General features: G+C 45.3%; 1 protein-coding gene across 4 annotated transcripts in view; it reads left to right on the top strand.

Moving 5' to 3' along the window:
- The window catches only part of RIPOR3 (RIPOR family member 3), a 174643-nt gene that overhangs the window by 63965 nt on the left and 93535 nt on the right, over positions 1-17143 (top strand). Inside the window, exon 1 of one of the 4 annotated variants that reach the window (XM_044296570.1) lies at positions 6678-6758. The exons of 1 other annotated variant lie outside the window; for it this stretch is intronic. In XM_044296570.1, coding sequence (XP_044152505.1) covers positions 6747-6758 — 12 coding nt within the window. In that variant the 5' untranslated portion in view covers positions 6678-6746. Of the gene's footprint in view, positions 1-6677; positions 6759-16131; positions 16238-17143 lie in introns of those variants that run through there. 2 more of the 4 variants (XM_044296569.1, XM_044296568.1) reach the window with 2 other exon arrangements.

Consider the following 17143-nt stretch of genomic DNA (forward strand, 5'->3'; position numbering starts at 1 on the left):
CTATTGCTATAGTGACATATTTTTAGATGTACATGTCTTTGTCCATAGGCGTAGTCAAGATCTGACTTACATGAACACGCAGCCCCGTGTCCCCTGAAGAATCTTGGGGCTCTAAACTGAAGAAACGCGTCGGGACTATATAGGTATGCACCCACTCTGACTTCTAGACATCCAGGTGGTGTTATACCCCTTTTTTTCTTTATTGTATTGTGTTCACTTGTACCCTTCAGTATCCCAAAGTGGGAACTCCACCTATTTTTTCTGGCACTGTTCTAATAGGGCTTTACCAGGGAATTTTATTTAGGATCAGAGTTCCTGTCTGGGCCACCCCTTGCGGGGTTTTTTGGACCCCGTCACTCGGATACTTATAGGGTGTCACAGGTCAAGCAGGGAGGTACTAGGGCTAGTGGTCTCTGTCTACGTTTCCGCCGCCCGTCAATTACCCCCTTCCTGCCTGTTTTACCAGTGACATTTTTGTTCGGTGTTTAATACCCACCGGGCACGTCTTAATCGTTGTTTGTCTAGTAGGGGCTTTTTTTTTTTTTATCTCCTGATGTATTAAAAGTAAAGTTTTATTTAGTCTACTGCCCCTTGAGTTCTTTTGTCTGCAGATAGGTTGGTAAATAGTTTCACCGAGTGGAAATTATGTGGTAGATTTTTATGCTTTCGTGCTGCCGCCATTAAGGCTTCTTTAATATGAAAAAAATTGATTCTTGCCAGCGTGTCTCGGGGTACTTCCTTGTTTAGGAATTGCAGTTTTGGCACTCTGTGCGCTCTGTTGATCATCATATCTTGCATTGAAAACAACTTATGGAGAAAAGGTTGCAGCTCGTTATTAGGTACCGATTCAGGTATGCCTCGGAACTTTATGTTATTATGGCGGGATCGGTCCTCCATATCTGCTATGTTGGCTTTTAACATTTCCACTTCGTCTGCCATATTGTTATGTGTGTCAATAACATTATTTTGAGATGTGGCGTACTCTTCCATCTTGGATGCTATATGCTCTACCTTGTCTTGTAGGCCTTGTATGGAGTCTGACAGTATAGGCAGAAGTTGTGCCATATCTGTCTGCAAGGATGTTTTCAAAGCTACTAGCATTTGTTTAAGGGTATCTTCTGATGCTGGTTTGTCTGTTGTAGGAGAGTCCAAAATTGATTGTGATATTTGAGTTGTATGTGGGGGAATATTTATAGGAACAGCAGCCTGGGTCTTGTCTCCCATTTCCATTCTCAGCCTCCGGCTCTGCGGGCTGTATGAGGGTGCGTCGTTGTTTCTGCCCGCTTGTTCGCCTTGTTGCCCTCTCTGTGTCTCTTCTTGTAGAGACCTGATGTCTTCTGGTGTTGAAGGCAGTGAGGGTTCGGATTGGTTCTGTGAAAGGAGCAGTTCTTGATCAGAGGCTGGAGACTCTGAGCGAGGTGTCTGTGCCGCTGAGGAGCGTCATTGTGAGATTGGGTGAGAGGTCATATCATGCATATAAGCGTTATCTCTTCTTCGGTCCTTTTCAAAATATTGCTCTAGTTTATTTCTGAGCTTGGGGAGTACTCTTTTGTCTTTCCCATCATCAGTGAATATGTCCCCTTTATATTATAAAAAAGAATTCTGCGAGAAACGAGATTTTGCTGTGCTTTTGTCGCTATATGCCGGAGTGTCTTCAATTATATGGCCATAACACCCGGCTGTTTAACCACACTTCTCTCGGTCACTGGCCCTTTTAAGGTCCAGTGATGTGAATAAGAGGTCTAGGGGCTGATAGCATTGGCTGGAGCCTTCAAGAGTTGTTCTCCCAGAGGTTTGTATGGTGGAGGGAGAGTATCCGTGAGAGAACTCTGTGTAGGAAGTATGGCCATTATGTTTTATTGGCGTTGTTATCTGGTGTGCACTGGGGCCTCTAATGCTGTAACCACTGAGCATTATTACAGTGGTGGGGGTGATGGTTGTGACCGGATTCGGTCTTCCGCACCTCGTGTGCTCTAATCTTCCCTTAGCTGTCTGCCTATACAGTATGTCGGCGGCTGTGGGCACTTACCACACCGTCTGGGCCTTCTCACCTCGCTTCCACTCGTGGCCCACCTCTGAGCTCCCGCTTCGGCTTTCTCCACCGACGGATCCCCCGGATCGGTACAGGTCCTAGCTCCAGAGGATGTATTCCCGGTCGGTATGTTCGGGCTTTGACGAACCTGCAGGATACCACCAACAATTGAGGTTGGGGCTTCGGTTAGGTAGTAGACTGCAACCTTGATTTATGTCGGAACCGCTTCCGAGGAGGGTGGAAAGCCGCCAGGCAGATCCCTAACTATAATATCTGGGGGTTTTCAGTAAGACTGGGGGATTTAGGTCACTGGATGACCTTAGATTAAGGCTTGTGTGGAGGAGCAGAGTTTCCTGCGTCCGTTCACTAGTGCGCCAGGCCACGCCCCCGATACTGACCCTTTTTAACACATGCAGGGAGAAAAGCAAACTGTCATTTCTTTAAGGATCACTAGCTTAATGGACTGACAGATATTTCTGCTTCCCCAGGCAACTGGACTTAACCGTCACGTAGCATTTTCAGTTTGTTTTTTATCCCTTTTATTTTACAAACTGTTATTTTACACTGTATGTTTTTGTCAGTATATTTTATTATGTCTTTTCTCTGTGAACCCCATTGTTTGTACGCAATGTCTTTTTTTGATATTAAAACTTCACTTTAATAAAAGCTTTCTTGTGTTCTAACGATTTCATGACCTTAGAAGAAGCATTACCTATATTGATTTATTAACCCTGTGAAACTGTTTAAAAATCAATTCTAATTGAACCAGGAAATGTATTGGGCGATTAATGAATTTTGCTGTTAAGCTCCTTGTTAGAGAAGAGCAAGTTGTGCAAAATTACTAAAACACTGAACAGTTGGACATGTGCATTCAAAAGTTTAGAGAACGTCACATTCAGTTCACCTCTAAAGGTTAGATTGCATTTTAGGTTCATCCTGAAATTTTACTAACAAACCAAATATCTCTAACTTTTTATGAGTAGTGTATATATAAAACTGTTATACTGCAATATTGATCCTCAATAATCCCATAGGTCCAATAGTGACCCAATGCAGACTTATATGCATACAATTAATTTATTATACGAACAGGAACCGTATACTGTAGGTAAGAGCCCCGCTTTGGCTGCTGCTGGACTAGGATTATATGATCATATACTTATGTTAATGAGCACAGTGAGATCATTTTTTTATTGGTATTTTATTAAGAGTTTTTATGTATTTTTATTTGTGATATTTTATTGTATATGTTATCTATGAATAACTCTACCACTGGGCTATCATTTTAGATATACAATATCTAAGTTATTCATACCTTTGGTAACTTAAAGGGAAACTGTCATGAACTTTATGCTGCCCATACTAACAGCAGCATAAAGTAGAGACAGGTGAGTTGATTTCAGCGGTCTGTCATTTATAAGTTAAAAGTAAGGTTGCCAAGAACCAACATCACAATCGTTGCAGACTGGGCCTGGAAAAGAGTCACGGCCACCTGAGAAGAGTCATGGTTATTCATAAATTCCTGCTCTCCCGCCCACCTGCTGATGATGGACAGTCTTCTTCCGAGTTTTCTCCCTTTCTCTCTAGAAGAGAACTGCCAATCATCAGCAGATAGACAGGGAGAGCAGGAGATTAAGAATAACCATGACTCTTCTCAGGTAGATTTGACTCTTTTCAAGGCCTGTGCTGCAATGATTATGATGCTGGTTCTCGGCGGCCACTTACTTTTAGCTGATAAAAGTGACACACTGCTGAAATCAGCATTTCTGTCACTAATTTATGCTGCCCTCAGTGAGGTCAGCATAAAGTTGATGACAGGTTCCCTTTAATAAATTTTGGTACATATTTCACACACATTTTGATAATATTAGACCTAATTATTGATTTTGATCCTTTTTTTTGCTGTTAGAGTATACAGCTGACTTGGCACAGGTAATAATAGTCCTTTTCATCAACCGTGAGCCGACCGAGTACTTTATTTAATCTCCTTTATTATTGCTTTCCTAAGGCCTCTTTCACACTTGCGTTGTCCGGATCCGGCGTGTACTCCACTTGCCGGAGGTACACGCCGGATCCGGAAAAACGCAAGTGTACTGAAAGCATTTGAAGACGGATCCGTCTTCAAAATGCTTTCAGTGTTACTATGGCAGCCAGGACGCTATTAAAGTCCTGGTTGCCATAGCAGGAGCGGGGAGCGGGGGAGCAGTATACTTACAGTCCGCGCGGCTCCCGGGGCGCTCCAGAATGACGTCAGAGCGCCCCATGCGCATGGATGACGTGCCATGCGATCACGTGATCCATGCGCTTGGGGAGCCCTGACGTCACTCTGGAGCGCCCCGGGAGCCGCACGGACGGTAAGTATGCTGCTCCCCCGCTCCCCACTACACTTTACCATGGCTGCCAGGACTTTAGCGTCCCGGCAGTCATGGTAACCATTGAGAAAAAGCTAAACGTCGTATCTGGCAATGCGCCGAAACGACGTTTAGCTTAAGGCCGGATCCGGATCAATGCCTTTCAATGGGCATTAATTCCGGATCCGGCCTTGCGGCAAGTGTTCAGGACTTTTGGCCGGAGCAAAAAGCGCAGCATGCTGCGGTATTTTCTCTGGCCAAAAAACGTTCCGTTCCGGAACTGAAGACATCCTGATGCATCCTGAAAGGATTTCACTCTATTCAGAATGCATTAGGATAATCCTGATCAGGATTCTTCCGGCATAGAGCCCCGACGATGGAACTCTATGCCGGAAGACAAGAACGCAGGTGTGAAAGAGCCCTAAAAGAGACAAGCACGGAATGGTTTTAGAGTTATCTGAGGGAAGGAGATTATGTGACCTTATACCATGATCAGTTAGGTAGGCTGCATATACAGTATCTCACAAACGTGAGTACAACCCTCACATTTTTGTAAATATTTTGTCATATCTTTTCATGGGACAACACTGAAGATATGGCACTTTGATACAATGTCAAGTAGTCAGTATACGGCTTGTATAACAGTGTCAATTTGGTGTGCCCTCAAAATAACTCAACACACAGCCATTAATGTCTAAACTGCTGGCAACAAAAGTGAGTACACCCCTAAGTGAAAGTGGCAAAGTTGTGCCCAATGTGTCAATATTTTGTGTGGCCACCATTATTTTCCAGCACTGCCTTAACTCTCTCGGGCATGGAGTTCATTAGAGCTTCACAGGTTGCCACTGGAATCCTCTTCCACTCCTCCATGTCGACATCACGGAGCTGGTAGATGTTAGAGACCTTGCACTTCTCCACCTTCCCTTTGAGGATGCCCCACAGATGCTCAATAGCGCTTAGGTCTGGAGACATGCTTGGCCAGTCTTGGAATTGTGTTTGGGGTCATCATGTTGGAATACTGCCCTGTGGCCCAGTTTTCGAAGTGAGGGGATCATCCTCTTCTTCAGTATGTCACAGTACATGTTGGCATTCATGGTTCCCTCAATGAACTGTAGCTCCCCACAGCCGGCAGCACTCATGCAGCTCCAAACCATGACACTCCCACCCCCATGCTTGACTGTAGGCAGGACACACTTGTCTTTGTACTCCTCACCTGGTTGCCGTCACACACGCTTGACACCATCTGAACCAAATAAGTTTATCTTGGTCTCATCAGACCACAGGACATGGTTCCAGTAATCCATGTCCTTAGTCTGATTGTCTTCAGCAAACTGTTTGCAGGCTTCCTTGTGCATCATCTTTAGAAAAGACTTCCTTCTGGGATGACAGCCATGCAGAGCAATTTGATGCAGTGTGCAGTGTATGGTCTGGGCACTGACAGGCGGACCCCCACCCCCACCCCTTAAACCTCTGCAGCAATGCCGGCAGCACTTATATATCTATTTTGAAAAGACAACCTCTGGATATGACGCTGAGCACGTGCACTCACCTACTTTGGTCGACCTTGGCAAAGCCTGTTCTGAGTGGAACCTATCTTGTTAAACCGCTATATGGTCTTGGCCATTGTGCTGCAGCTCAGTTTCAGGGTGTTTGCAATCTTCTTATAGCCTAGGCCATCTTTATGTAGAGCATCAATTCTTTTTTTCATATCCTCAGAGAGTTCTTTTTCAAGAGTGCCATGTTGAACTTCCAGTGACCAGTGTTAGAGAGATAACACCAAATTTAACACACCTGCTCCCTATTCACACCTGAGACCTCGTAACGCTAATGAGTCACATGACACCGGGGAGGGGGAAATGGCTATTTGGACACAATTTGGCAATTTTCACCTAGGGGTGTACTCAGTTTTGTAGCCAGCGGTTTAGACATTATTGGCGTGTGTGTTGATTTATTTTGAGGACACACCAAATTTACACTGTTATACAAGCTGTACACTGACTACTTTACATTGTATCAAAGTGCCATATCTTCAGTGTTGTCCCATGAAAAGATAGAATAAAATATTTACAAAATTGTGAGGGGTGTACTCACTTTTGTGAGATACTGTATTATAGTTGTCTGTATCTTTTGCTGTCGTCCTTCGTTGACTATCTCAGTTTGGTCAAACTTCCTGCGGTGAATGTCATGTAACCACTTGAGAAATGTGGGATTATTATTAGCTTTTATATTCCTGTGTCATTTCCTATGTGTCACAGCAAGGAAAATTCTTAGTGAAATGTTGGCAGGAATGCAATGGACTTGGGGAGAAAGCTAAACCAGAAGTTTTTGTGACAAATGTGCGTCTCTGCTCTGCCAGCCAATGGATGGTCTCCAAGGTAAAAATGCGAGCATTATATCTGAAGGCGTTGCAGATGTGAGTTGACATGGGATGTGTTGTGGATATAGGAGGATAGCTATATGAGGGCATGTCTAGAGCCCAATATGGGTTTTCACACTAACTACCATTCCAACTAAAAGTCTGATTCCTGGTGGATCTGAGAACTTTTTGAATACCAGCTTACAGCTTACATTTATTGATATAGTTTGTGTTAAAAGTTGAGCCACCTGATTCATGTTATTACATTATTTTATTATACTGTGTACAGTAGATTATGTGTTGAAGAGACTGAAAATTCTGGCATGTATGTATTTGATGCTGCACTCACCATTCTACTGGTGGAGTCACTGTGCACATACATTACTTATCCTGTACTGATAATACGTTTCATCCAGTATTATGCATCAGAGCTGCATTTACTATTCTGCTGGAGGGTGGATTCACTGTGTACATGCATTATATTACTTATCCTGCACTTATCCTGAGTTACATGCAGTATTATATACGAGAGCTGCATTCACTATTCTGCTGGAACAGTTACTATATACATACCGTATTTTCCGGACTATGAGACACACTTTTAGCAAGTGAAAATCTTGCGTCTTATAGTCCGCAGTCAGATTGGTCCAGTAGTACCAGACCCCCTGAATGCTTCCTTAATGATCCGGCAGACCACTTATGGTTGGAAGGTCTCCCCAAGCTACAGTTACTGAGAAAACTGTGTACCGCAATGACCTTCAAAGATGTGACCAGTGGGTGGGGCGAGATGTGACATGCAGAAACATGAGTAAAGATGTACCCTATGTGTGTGTGTGTGTTGTAAAGCTGTGTGTGTGCAGCTACCGGATCCGCAGGGGCAACATGTGAGGCTCGGTGGGCCGATGGGGGTAGTAATTATTTACTCACGGTTAGCAGAGTCTCCCTAGGCCGGCATGCAGTGAAGGGGAAGACAGCACTAAATCCTCTGGGCCACTCTCTAGTGCAGGGATCACCAGCCAGATGGTAGTTGAGGTGTCCTTGATGGTTTAGGTGTTTTTGAGGCTGGGACCCCGGTTGTCCGTGACGCCAGCACTATTAGGTGTAAAGGTTGGAGGAGGAAAAGATGAGGAGTCGGTTGTAGTAAAACAGGTAGTCAGTACAGTTCATTCATATGGCATAACAATATGACTAAGATTTTGGTTTAGCTGTAATCCTTGTAACAGGCTTGGTAATTGCAATTTGAGGATATTTCCTTCTCTCTATATCTGGCTATAGCTTGTCCACACTCTAGCACTCAGGTACTGGATATAGTCAACTTCTTACTTGTATTTAGTAATCCACAGGGCGGCTTCCTAACGGCAGGCATCAGTCCTCTGTTTCATTATTTGGAAAGGATGCTCACTGAATAACTACGGTCCACTATGTCCATAGAGGCATGTGGTAAAGGATTATTCTGCACACTAATCATGCAGCTGTGTCCAGGTACTTTTAGGTTCCTACTGGTCACTGTTGCTTGTGAAGTCCATTGGCTAATTTAGCTCTAACCTCCACTAGACTTTCTCTATACCAGACGTAGACTCCCTGGTCTGTGCTGTGCTGCCGTAATGTTGTTCTGGTTCTATGCGCTCCCTTGGCCTGGCCAGAGCCAAGAGGCTAGTATGGCAGCTACATGGTGGAATAGGCCTGTTCTGCTCCTCTCACAACCAATTCTCTACTCTCAACTAGTTTTGGGTGAGCATGCTCGGCCAAACACTAATTTTACTCGAGCATCGCAATGCTCTGCACATTGCGGTGTTCGGCCAAATACAGCGTGTGCTCGAGCTTGATGCTCGAGTCTCCTCCCCGCACGTTTGTTGGCTGCTACGCAGCCAATAAACGTGCAGGTAAGTACTGCCATTCACTGTAATCACTGGCATTACAGTGATTGGCTGGCCGAAACGCGTCATCGGGTGCTATATAGCACTCGATGACACGTGTTCGGCAAATTCTTAGTCAGAGAGAGCTGGAGAGCAGAAAGGAGAGAGAGTGTAGGGAGTGAAATAGGAATATTTTAGTTTTTATACTTGTTATAGACCCAAAAGTCCTTTTTAAGGACTATTGTTGTGTGTGGCAGCAATATACAGTGCAGACCAAAAGTTTGGACACACCTTCTCATTCAAAGAGTTTTCTTTATTTTCATGACTATGAAAATTGTAGATTCACACTGAAGGCATTAAAACTATGAATTAACACATGTGTGGAATTATATACATAACAAAAAAGTGTGAAACAACTGAAAATATGTCATATTCTAGGCTCTTCAAAGTAGCCACCTTTTGCTTTGATTACTGCTTTACACACTCTTGGCATTCTCTTGATGAACTTCAAGAGGTAGTCACCTGAAATGGTTTTCACTTCACAGGTGTGCCCTGTCAGGTTTAATAAGTGGGATTTCTTGCCTTATAAATGGGGTTGGGACCATCAGTTGTGTTGAGGAGAAGTCAGATGGATACACAGCTGATAATCCTACTGAATAGACTGTTAGAATTTGTTTTATGGAAAGAAAAAAGCAGCTATGTAAAGAAAAACGAGTGGCCATCATTACTTTAAGAAATGAAGGTCAGTCAGTCAGCCGAGAAATTGGGAAAACTTTGAAAGTAAGGGCTATTTGACCATGAAGGAGAGTGATGGGGTGCTGCGCCAGATGACCTGGCCTCCACAGTCACCGGACCTGAACCCCCAATCGAGATGGTTTGGGGTGAGCCGGACCGCAGAGTGAAGGCAAAAGGGCCAACAAGTGCTAAGCATCTCTGGGAACTCCTTCAAGACTGTTGGAAGACCATTTCAGGTGACTACCTCTTGAAGCTCATCAAGAGAATGCCAAGAGCGTTCAAAGCAGTAATCAAAGCAAAAGGTGGCTACTTTGAAGAACCTAGAATATGACATATTTTCAGTTGTTTCACACTTGTTTGTTATGTATATAATTCCACATGTGTTAATTCATAATTTTAATGCCTTCATAGTCATGAAAATAAAGAAAACTCTTTGAATGAGAAGGCGTGTCCAAACTTTTGGTCTGTACTGTATATATTTAGTACAACCTGCACTAAATTGCTAAAACTTGTTAGAGACCCAAAATTACTTTTAAAAACTATAGTTGTATCTGGTAGCGTTATATATTTTTAGCGCAACCTGCGCTAAATAGCTTGCAATTGTTTGGCCGATGCAGACAGCGACATTATCTGCGCTACATCTCCTGTCTAACGTGTGCGCAGCCTAAAAATATCTGTGACTTCCAGTGTACTTTTTCCGCTGCGGACAGTTACATTACCTGCGCTACATCTCCTGTATAACGCTTGCGTATCCGAAATATCAGTGACACTCAGCCTAATTTTATTGCTGCTGGTGGCAGCGACATTACCTGCGATACATCTGAAGAATAACATTAGTGCATCCGAAATATCAGAGACATTCAGTGTAATTTCTTTTGTGTTACTTGTGCGCAGCCTAAAAATATCTGACATCCAGTGTACTTTTTCTGTAGACGGTGTCTGCTGTGGACAGTTACATTACCTGCGCTACATCCGAAATATCAGCGACATTGATTCAGTGTAATTTTTTTTTAGCCGCTGGTGACAGCGACATTACTTGCGCTATACCTCCTGTATAATGTTTGTGCATCCTAAATATCAGTGACATTCATTCAGTGTAATTTTTTTTATTAGGCGGTGGTGACAGCGACATTACTTGCGCTATACCTCCTGCGGACTTTAACGTGTGCACATCCTAAAAATATCTGTGACATTCTGTGTACTTTATTTGCGCATGCACTTACAAAACCTGCGCTACTGTACGTGTGACATACTTGCAAGCATATATACCATTTAATATGCGCAAGGCGAGCAGTAAGGGACGGGGAAGTAGCCGTGCTGCTGATGGTGCATGCAGAGGCCGTGACCCTGGGCGCGGTGAAACTGTGCCTTCTGCCAGGGCACAAGAAACACACTCATCCACGATACCTAGCTTCATGTCCCAGTTTGCAGGGCGTCGCAGGACACCACTCTCGAATTCAGACCAGTGCAACCAGGTTGTTGGTTGGATTGCAGCAGATAATGCTTGCAGTCGGTTAAGCACAAGGTCCAGTCTCAGTAGCCAAGAGTCTGGTCAACAGAATCCTCACCCTGATACTCCTTCCACCCACCATGGAGAGTCTTGGCAAACAAGTGACCCCACACTTGGATATTCCGAGGACCTCTTTTCAGCGCCATTTCTTGATTTGTTCCTCTCGACAAGCCCGCTTGAAGAGGGACATGAGGAGATCTTGTGCCCTGATTCCCAAACTCTAGAGCATCCACAGTCAGAAGATGATGGTGGGGAACGGCAATTAGTGTTTCACGAGGTGGATGATGATGATGATGAGACACAGTTGCCAATAAGTCAACTTCAATTAGTGTCTCAAGAGGTTCATGATGAGGATGAGACACAGTTGTCAATAACTGAGGTTGTTGTTAGGTCAACAAGTCAGGACGATGACCAGAGTGAGGAAGTGGAAGAGGAGGTGCTGGACTGATGAAGTCATTGACCCATCCTGGGAAGGTGGCAAGCCGAGCGAGGACAGCAGTACAGAGGGGGGGGGGGATCTGCAGCACCGCAACAGTCTGGAAGAGGCAGTGGGGTTTCAAAAGGGAGAAGGCAGCCCACACCAAACAGGCCCGCAACTGTTCCTCGGAGCACCCCCTTGTGGTAATCTCCCTTGCCAAGGGGTAGGTGTTCCCTAGTCTGGCTCCTTTTTGAGGAAAGTGCAGACGATAAAAGAATTGTCATTTGCCATACCAAAATGAGCAGAGGCGTGAACACTAGCAACCTCACCACCGCCAGCATGATCCGCCACATGGCATCAAAGCGCCCTAATAGGTGGGCTGAACGCTTGGGTCCACAACAAGTGTCTGTGGGTCACACCACTGCCTCCTCTTCCCCTGTTTTATGTGCTGGCCAATCTCCTGTCCAAGACGCAGGCCCGGATGCCTCCCGCCATGCACCTGGACCTTCGCAATCACCATCAGCTAGCACATCCACTTCTGTGTCCCAGCGCAGAGTACAGGTGTCTATACCCCAGGCCTTTGAACGAAAGTGCAAGTAGCACTAAATGCGCACTTTTCCAAATTGCTGGCCCTGGAAATGTTGTCATTTAGGCTTGTGGACACTGAGGCTTTCCGCATAATGATGGCGGTGGCTGTCCCTCGTTACTCAGTCCCCAGACTTGTGCAGTCCCTGCCTTACACCAGCATGTGTCCAGTAACATCACCTGTGCCCTGACCAATGCAGTTATTGGGAAGGTCCACTTAACGACTAATACATGGACAAGTGCTTTTGGCCAGGGACGCTACATTTCCCTGATGGCACACTGGGTGAACATTGTGGAGGCCGGGAGCGAGTTGTACCCTGGGATGGCACAGGTGCTACCGACGCCAAGGATTGTGGGCCCTACTTCCATCCGGGTTTCCGCCGCCACCTACATTAGTGGCTGCAACCCCCCCTTCTCCTCCTCCGCCTCCTCCTCCACTTCCACCTCTGAATTATCATCTTGCAGCACAAGTCAGCCATCAGTCAGTAGCTGGAAGCAGTATAGCACTGCAGTGGGGAAGCGGCAACAGGCCGTGCTTAAACTGATCTGCTTAGGTGACAAACAGCAGGGGATAAGGGGATAAGGGATCAGACTGAGCTGTGGCTCTCGCCACTCAACCTAGAACCAGGCATGGTTGTGTCTGATAATGGCTGTAACGTGGGGGTGGCTTTGGAGCTCAGCAAGCTCACACACATTATGCCTAGCCCACGTGTTCAACCTAGTGGTTCAGCGGTTTCTCAAAACCTACCCCAATTTGTCTGAGCTACTGCTGAAGGTGTGCCACGTGTGTGTCCATTTCCGCAAGGCATTGATAGCTTCTGCTGGTCTGGAAACGCTGCAGCAGCGCTTGCAATTGCCAGCTCACCGACTGTTGTGCGACATGAGCACGCGCTGGAACTCCACGTTCAAGATGTTGGCCAGGCTTTGTGAGCAGTAGAGGGCAGTAGTGGAATACCAGCTGCAACATGGTCGTCGCATTTCCAGTCAGCTGCCGCTCTTCACAAGCGACAATTGGGCATTGATGTCTGACCTCTGTGAGGTTTTACGAGGAATAAACACAGATGGTGAGCGGCGATAACGCTATTATCAGCGTAACCATCCCACTTCTGTGTCTACTCAAACGCTTGCTGCTCACAATTAAGGCGGACGCTTTGCATGTGGAAGAGGTGGAAATGGGGGAAGAAAGTACACAGGGTGATGGCCAGACCACCCTCAGTTTGTCTTCTCAGTATGAATTGGATGATGATGAGGAGGAGCAGGAGATGGTTGCCTCGGCTACAGGGGGTAGTACCCATGGAAGTTTTATTCCACCTGTTTAGCGTGGATGGGTAGAAGAGGAGGAAGAGGATGAAGAGATTGAGTCATCCTCCTGATGAGGGCAGCGAAGTCTTGTCTGTTGGGACTCTGGCACACCTGACTGACTTTACGTTAGGCTGCCTTTCCCGTGACTCCCACGTTGTACGCATTTTGTCCAACAACGATTACTGGTTGTTCACCCTTCTCAACCCCTGCTACAAAGAGAACTTCTCATCTATTATTCTTGTGGAGGAGAGGACCAGCAAAATGGTGCAATATCAGAAGGTCCTTGTGGAAAAATTGCTCCAAAAAGTTCCAGCTGAGAACGCTGGCTGCAGAGTACATAGTTCCTTGGCCAACCGAGGAGGGGCGACGAGGGGAACACACAGCAGTTCCAACAGAGGCAAGGCAACACTCTCCAAGGCATGGGACAGTTTCATGACACCCCGCCAGCACCCTCAACCTGATGCGCGGCCTAGTGTCACAAGGAGGAAACATTTTTGGAAGATGGTGAAGGAGTACGTAGCAGACAGTGTCAGCATCCTCAGTGATCCCTCTGTGCCTTACAACTATTGGGCGTCCAAGCTGGACACGTGGCACGAACTGGCGCTCTATGCCTTGGAGGTGCTGGCCTGCCCTGCCCTGATAAGCGCATCTGCCTGTCAACTGAAAATGCTGACCGTTTGACTCTTATAAAAATGAACAAGGCCTGGATTGCCCCTAACTTTTCTACCCCACCAGAGGAAAGTGGCTGAACATAAAGAAACTCTAAATGTGTCTTTTATGATGTATTGAATACACTGTATTCCCATGCACCCCTTCCACCAGTAAAAAGGGTATATGGTTCAATCTCTCTTTTCTCGTCCTCCTCCTCCATCATATCAACATGCTTATTAGGCTGCCCTTGCTCCTAATGTTTTAGAGTGTCAGCTCAGCAGCAGGCCCTCACCCATAATGTTTTAGAGCAGGCATGTCCAAACTGCGGCCCTCCAGCTGTTGCAAAACTACAACTCCCAGCATGCCCTAATAGCTGTAAGCTATCCAGGCATGCTGGGATTTGTAGTTTTGCAACAGCTAGAGGGCCGCAGTTTGGACATGCCTGTTTTAGAGGGTCACCAGCAGGCCCTTAACCATAATGTTTTTGAGGGTGACCAGCAGGCCCTCAACCATGTTTTAGAGGGTCAGCTCAGCAGCAGACCCTCACCCCTAGATTTTTAGATGGTCAGCTCGGCAGCAGGCCCTCACCCACAAAATTTTTTAACTGGTCAGCTCGGCAGCAGGCCCTCGCCCCTAATGTTTTAGATGGTCAGATCAGCAGCAGGCCCCCGCCCCTAATGTTTTAGAGGGTCACCAGCAGACCTGCCTTTGCTCCTAATGTTTTTGAGGGTCACCAGCAGGCCATCAATCATAATTTTTCAAGGGTGTGTATGATGCCCTCCTTTATGTGTAATAAAGGGTGCCGGTTCCTTGTAATTTTTGGCAGCCCTTCACTTAGTGCATAGGCTTTATGAGTGTAGGAGTCCCACTACCTGAACAATTGTACCCCAATGTGAATGAGGCCCTCCTTTATGTGATATACAGGTTGTATCGGAGTGCCTCTTCCTTATAATTTTTGGCAGCACTTGCACTTCATATACAAGTAAATATACAGGAAAAATGTTTCCTAACAATTTTTTCTCTAAAATCGATTTTATCTTCGGTTTTGTGCGTATTGTCAGTCGTATTTGGCGTACTACTTGGACAACATCGTTCCCAGCAGCGACCTGGGAGTCCAAGATGCATCCAGACATCCTCCCCATGTTGTACCCAAACCATTTCAGTGATGTTTCCATCAATTTCCTACCTTTTCATGTGAACCAGACACCCTCCCCTCTTCAGAGCAGGGGGTGCCTGGTTTAATGCTCGTGTTCTCCTATTGACTCCCATTGTGCTCGGGTGCTCGGTAGAGCACCCAAGCATTCCGAGGTGTTCTACTTGAGCCCCCGAGCATCCAAGCACTTTGGTGCTCAACCAACACTACTCTCAACTCCACTACTCACTTCCTTCCTATTAGCATACCCCATACTATATATATATATATATGTCAGTGATGCCAGCACCACCTAGGGGCGAATAGATGTAAAGACCTCTACCAGCCTGGAAATAGGAATTACAGCTTGATAACTTAATACATTAAATATGACCATTCAAAAGTTTAAAGTGCCCACATTTAACACATAGTGGGACACTGCTGTATGTGGCGTGGCTGTGTTTGCTGTATCCACATAGCAGAGTTGTGTGCATTTAGCAAAGCTATGTTTGTTTTGTGCATTTAGCTGACCTGTGTGTGCGTTTAGCAGATCTGTGTGTGTCTGTGTATGTGTTCATGTAGCACAAAAATTACTATAATTAATTTTCTGTTGTCTAAACTTGAGGTGCATCATATACTCTAGAAAGTAGGGTACATTTCTTATCCTGCACCGATCCTGAATTATATCCTGTATTATACTCCTGAGTAGCACTCACTATTCTGCTGGTGGAGTCACTGTATTGATAAATACATTCCTTATCCTGTACTCTTTATGAGTTACAGCCTGTATTACGGTATACTCCAGAGCTGCACTCACTATTCTGCTGGTGGAGACACTGCTTTCCCTCCTTTCACTTTATGACCTTTGCCTAAACATAACAAAATTTCGAACCAATTTTCTGTGCATGTTCTTACGTGAAGGGGAGAACTGGTTTGTTTAAAACCATATTTTTTCTGAATTGATGTATTTGGAGTTTTATAGTGTTCTTTATACTGTTGTGGAAATAAATCTAATCTCCCAACACTAGAATGAAATAACTTGTGCAATGCTCTGAGAATTTTGCAACCTGTGCTTTAACATCTTGCTCATCCACTAAGAATCTTGGCAGATTATGCTTTGCTCATTTTACTACTTATATTGAAACCATTTGTTTTCTTGGGTAAACGTGTAAACTTCCTCCTCTCGGTCCATCATCCCTTATGACTCCACTGTTTGTGCCCACTTGAAGCATCTGAAGTGTCTTGGTGGACATCGGTCAGGGGTGCACCACCAATGAGGCCAGGTGAGGCGATCACCAGGCAACACCAGGTAAGGGCAAGAGGGGGGCAGCGGAAGAGCCATGGGCAATGAGTGCTTTCATTGTGGCAAAGGGGTTAGGTTAAGAAATTTGCAATAGGGGGACCACCCCTGGTCATGATCTCTGGGTTGTGCCATCTGATATGTTTTTATCATAGCATTTTAAGGCCTCATGCACACGACCGTTGTGTGCATCCGCGTCCGTTCCATCATTTTTCACAGTTTAGCGGAGGTCCCATTCATTTCTATGGAGCTGTGAAAAAAAACAGATAGTCCTCCGTTTTTTCTCCGCGTCTGTGATCCGTGATTCCAGTCCGTCAAAAAAATATAACCTGTCCTATTCTTGTCAGTGGAAAATGGAAGACGGACCCATTCAAGTTAATGGGTCCGTTAAAAAAAATGGATGCACAACTGGTATGTCATCCGTGTCCGTTTTTTTCTACAAGACCTTGGTGCAATAAAATTACACTTTTCATTAACCTTCCTTTTTTTTCCCCTCTGTCAGACAAAAAAAAGGAAGACACAAGGAAACACAACTGAAGCAAAATCGGACACGGACCACTGAAGCCAAATCACTGACAGTGAAAAATCACTGTCGTGTGCATGAGGCCTAAAGATGAGCTATAGGGGGGAAAACAGAGTACTCCAAAATGTCTCCAGTGTGTGTCAGGGAGCTAGTTACATCGGAGGCAGATTTACTATTGAATATTCAGCAAAATTCAGGCTCATGTTGGACCCCTGCCAATCTAGCTAATGGTGGCCCATCAAGGCACAAAGCCTGTAGTTTACTTTTATATGCCTTCTATTTGACCTTTGTTCCCGTGACCTCATCTGTCAGCAGGATGTATTTCTCGTCATTTTTTACGGGGAATGATGGATTTATGATTTTGGAAGTAAAAGTTTCCATTTTCAAAAAAA

The sequence above is a fragment of the Bufo gargarizans genome, chromosome 6 (genome assembly GCF_014858855.1).
Source record: "Bufo gargarizans isolate SCDJY-AF-19 chromosome 6, ASM1485885v1, whole genome shotgun sequence".
Classification (NCBI taxonomy): domain Eukaryota; kingdom Metazoa; phylum Chordata; class Amphibia; order Anura; family Bufonidae; genus Bufo; species Bufo gargarizans.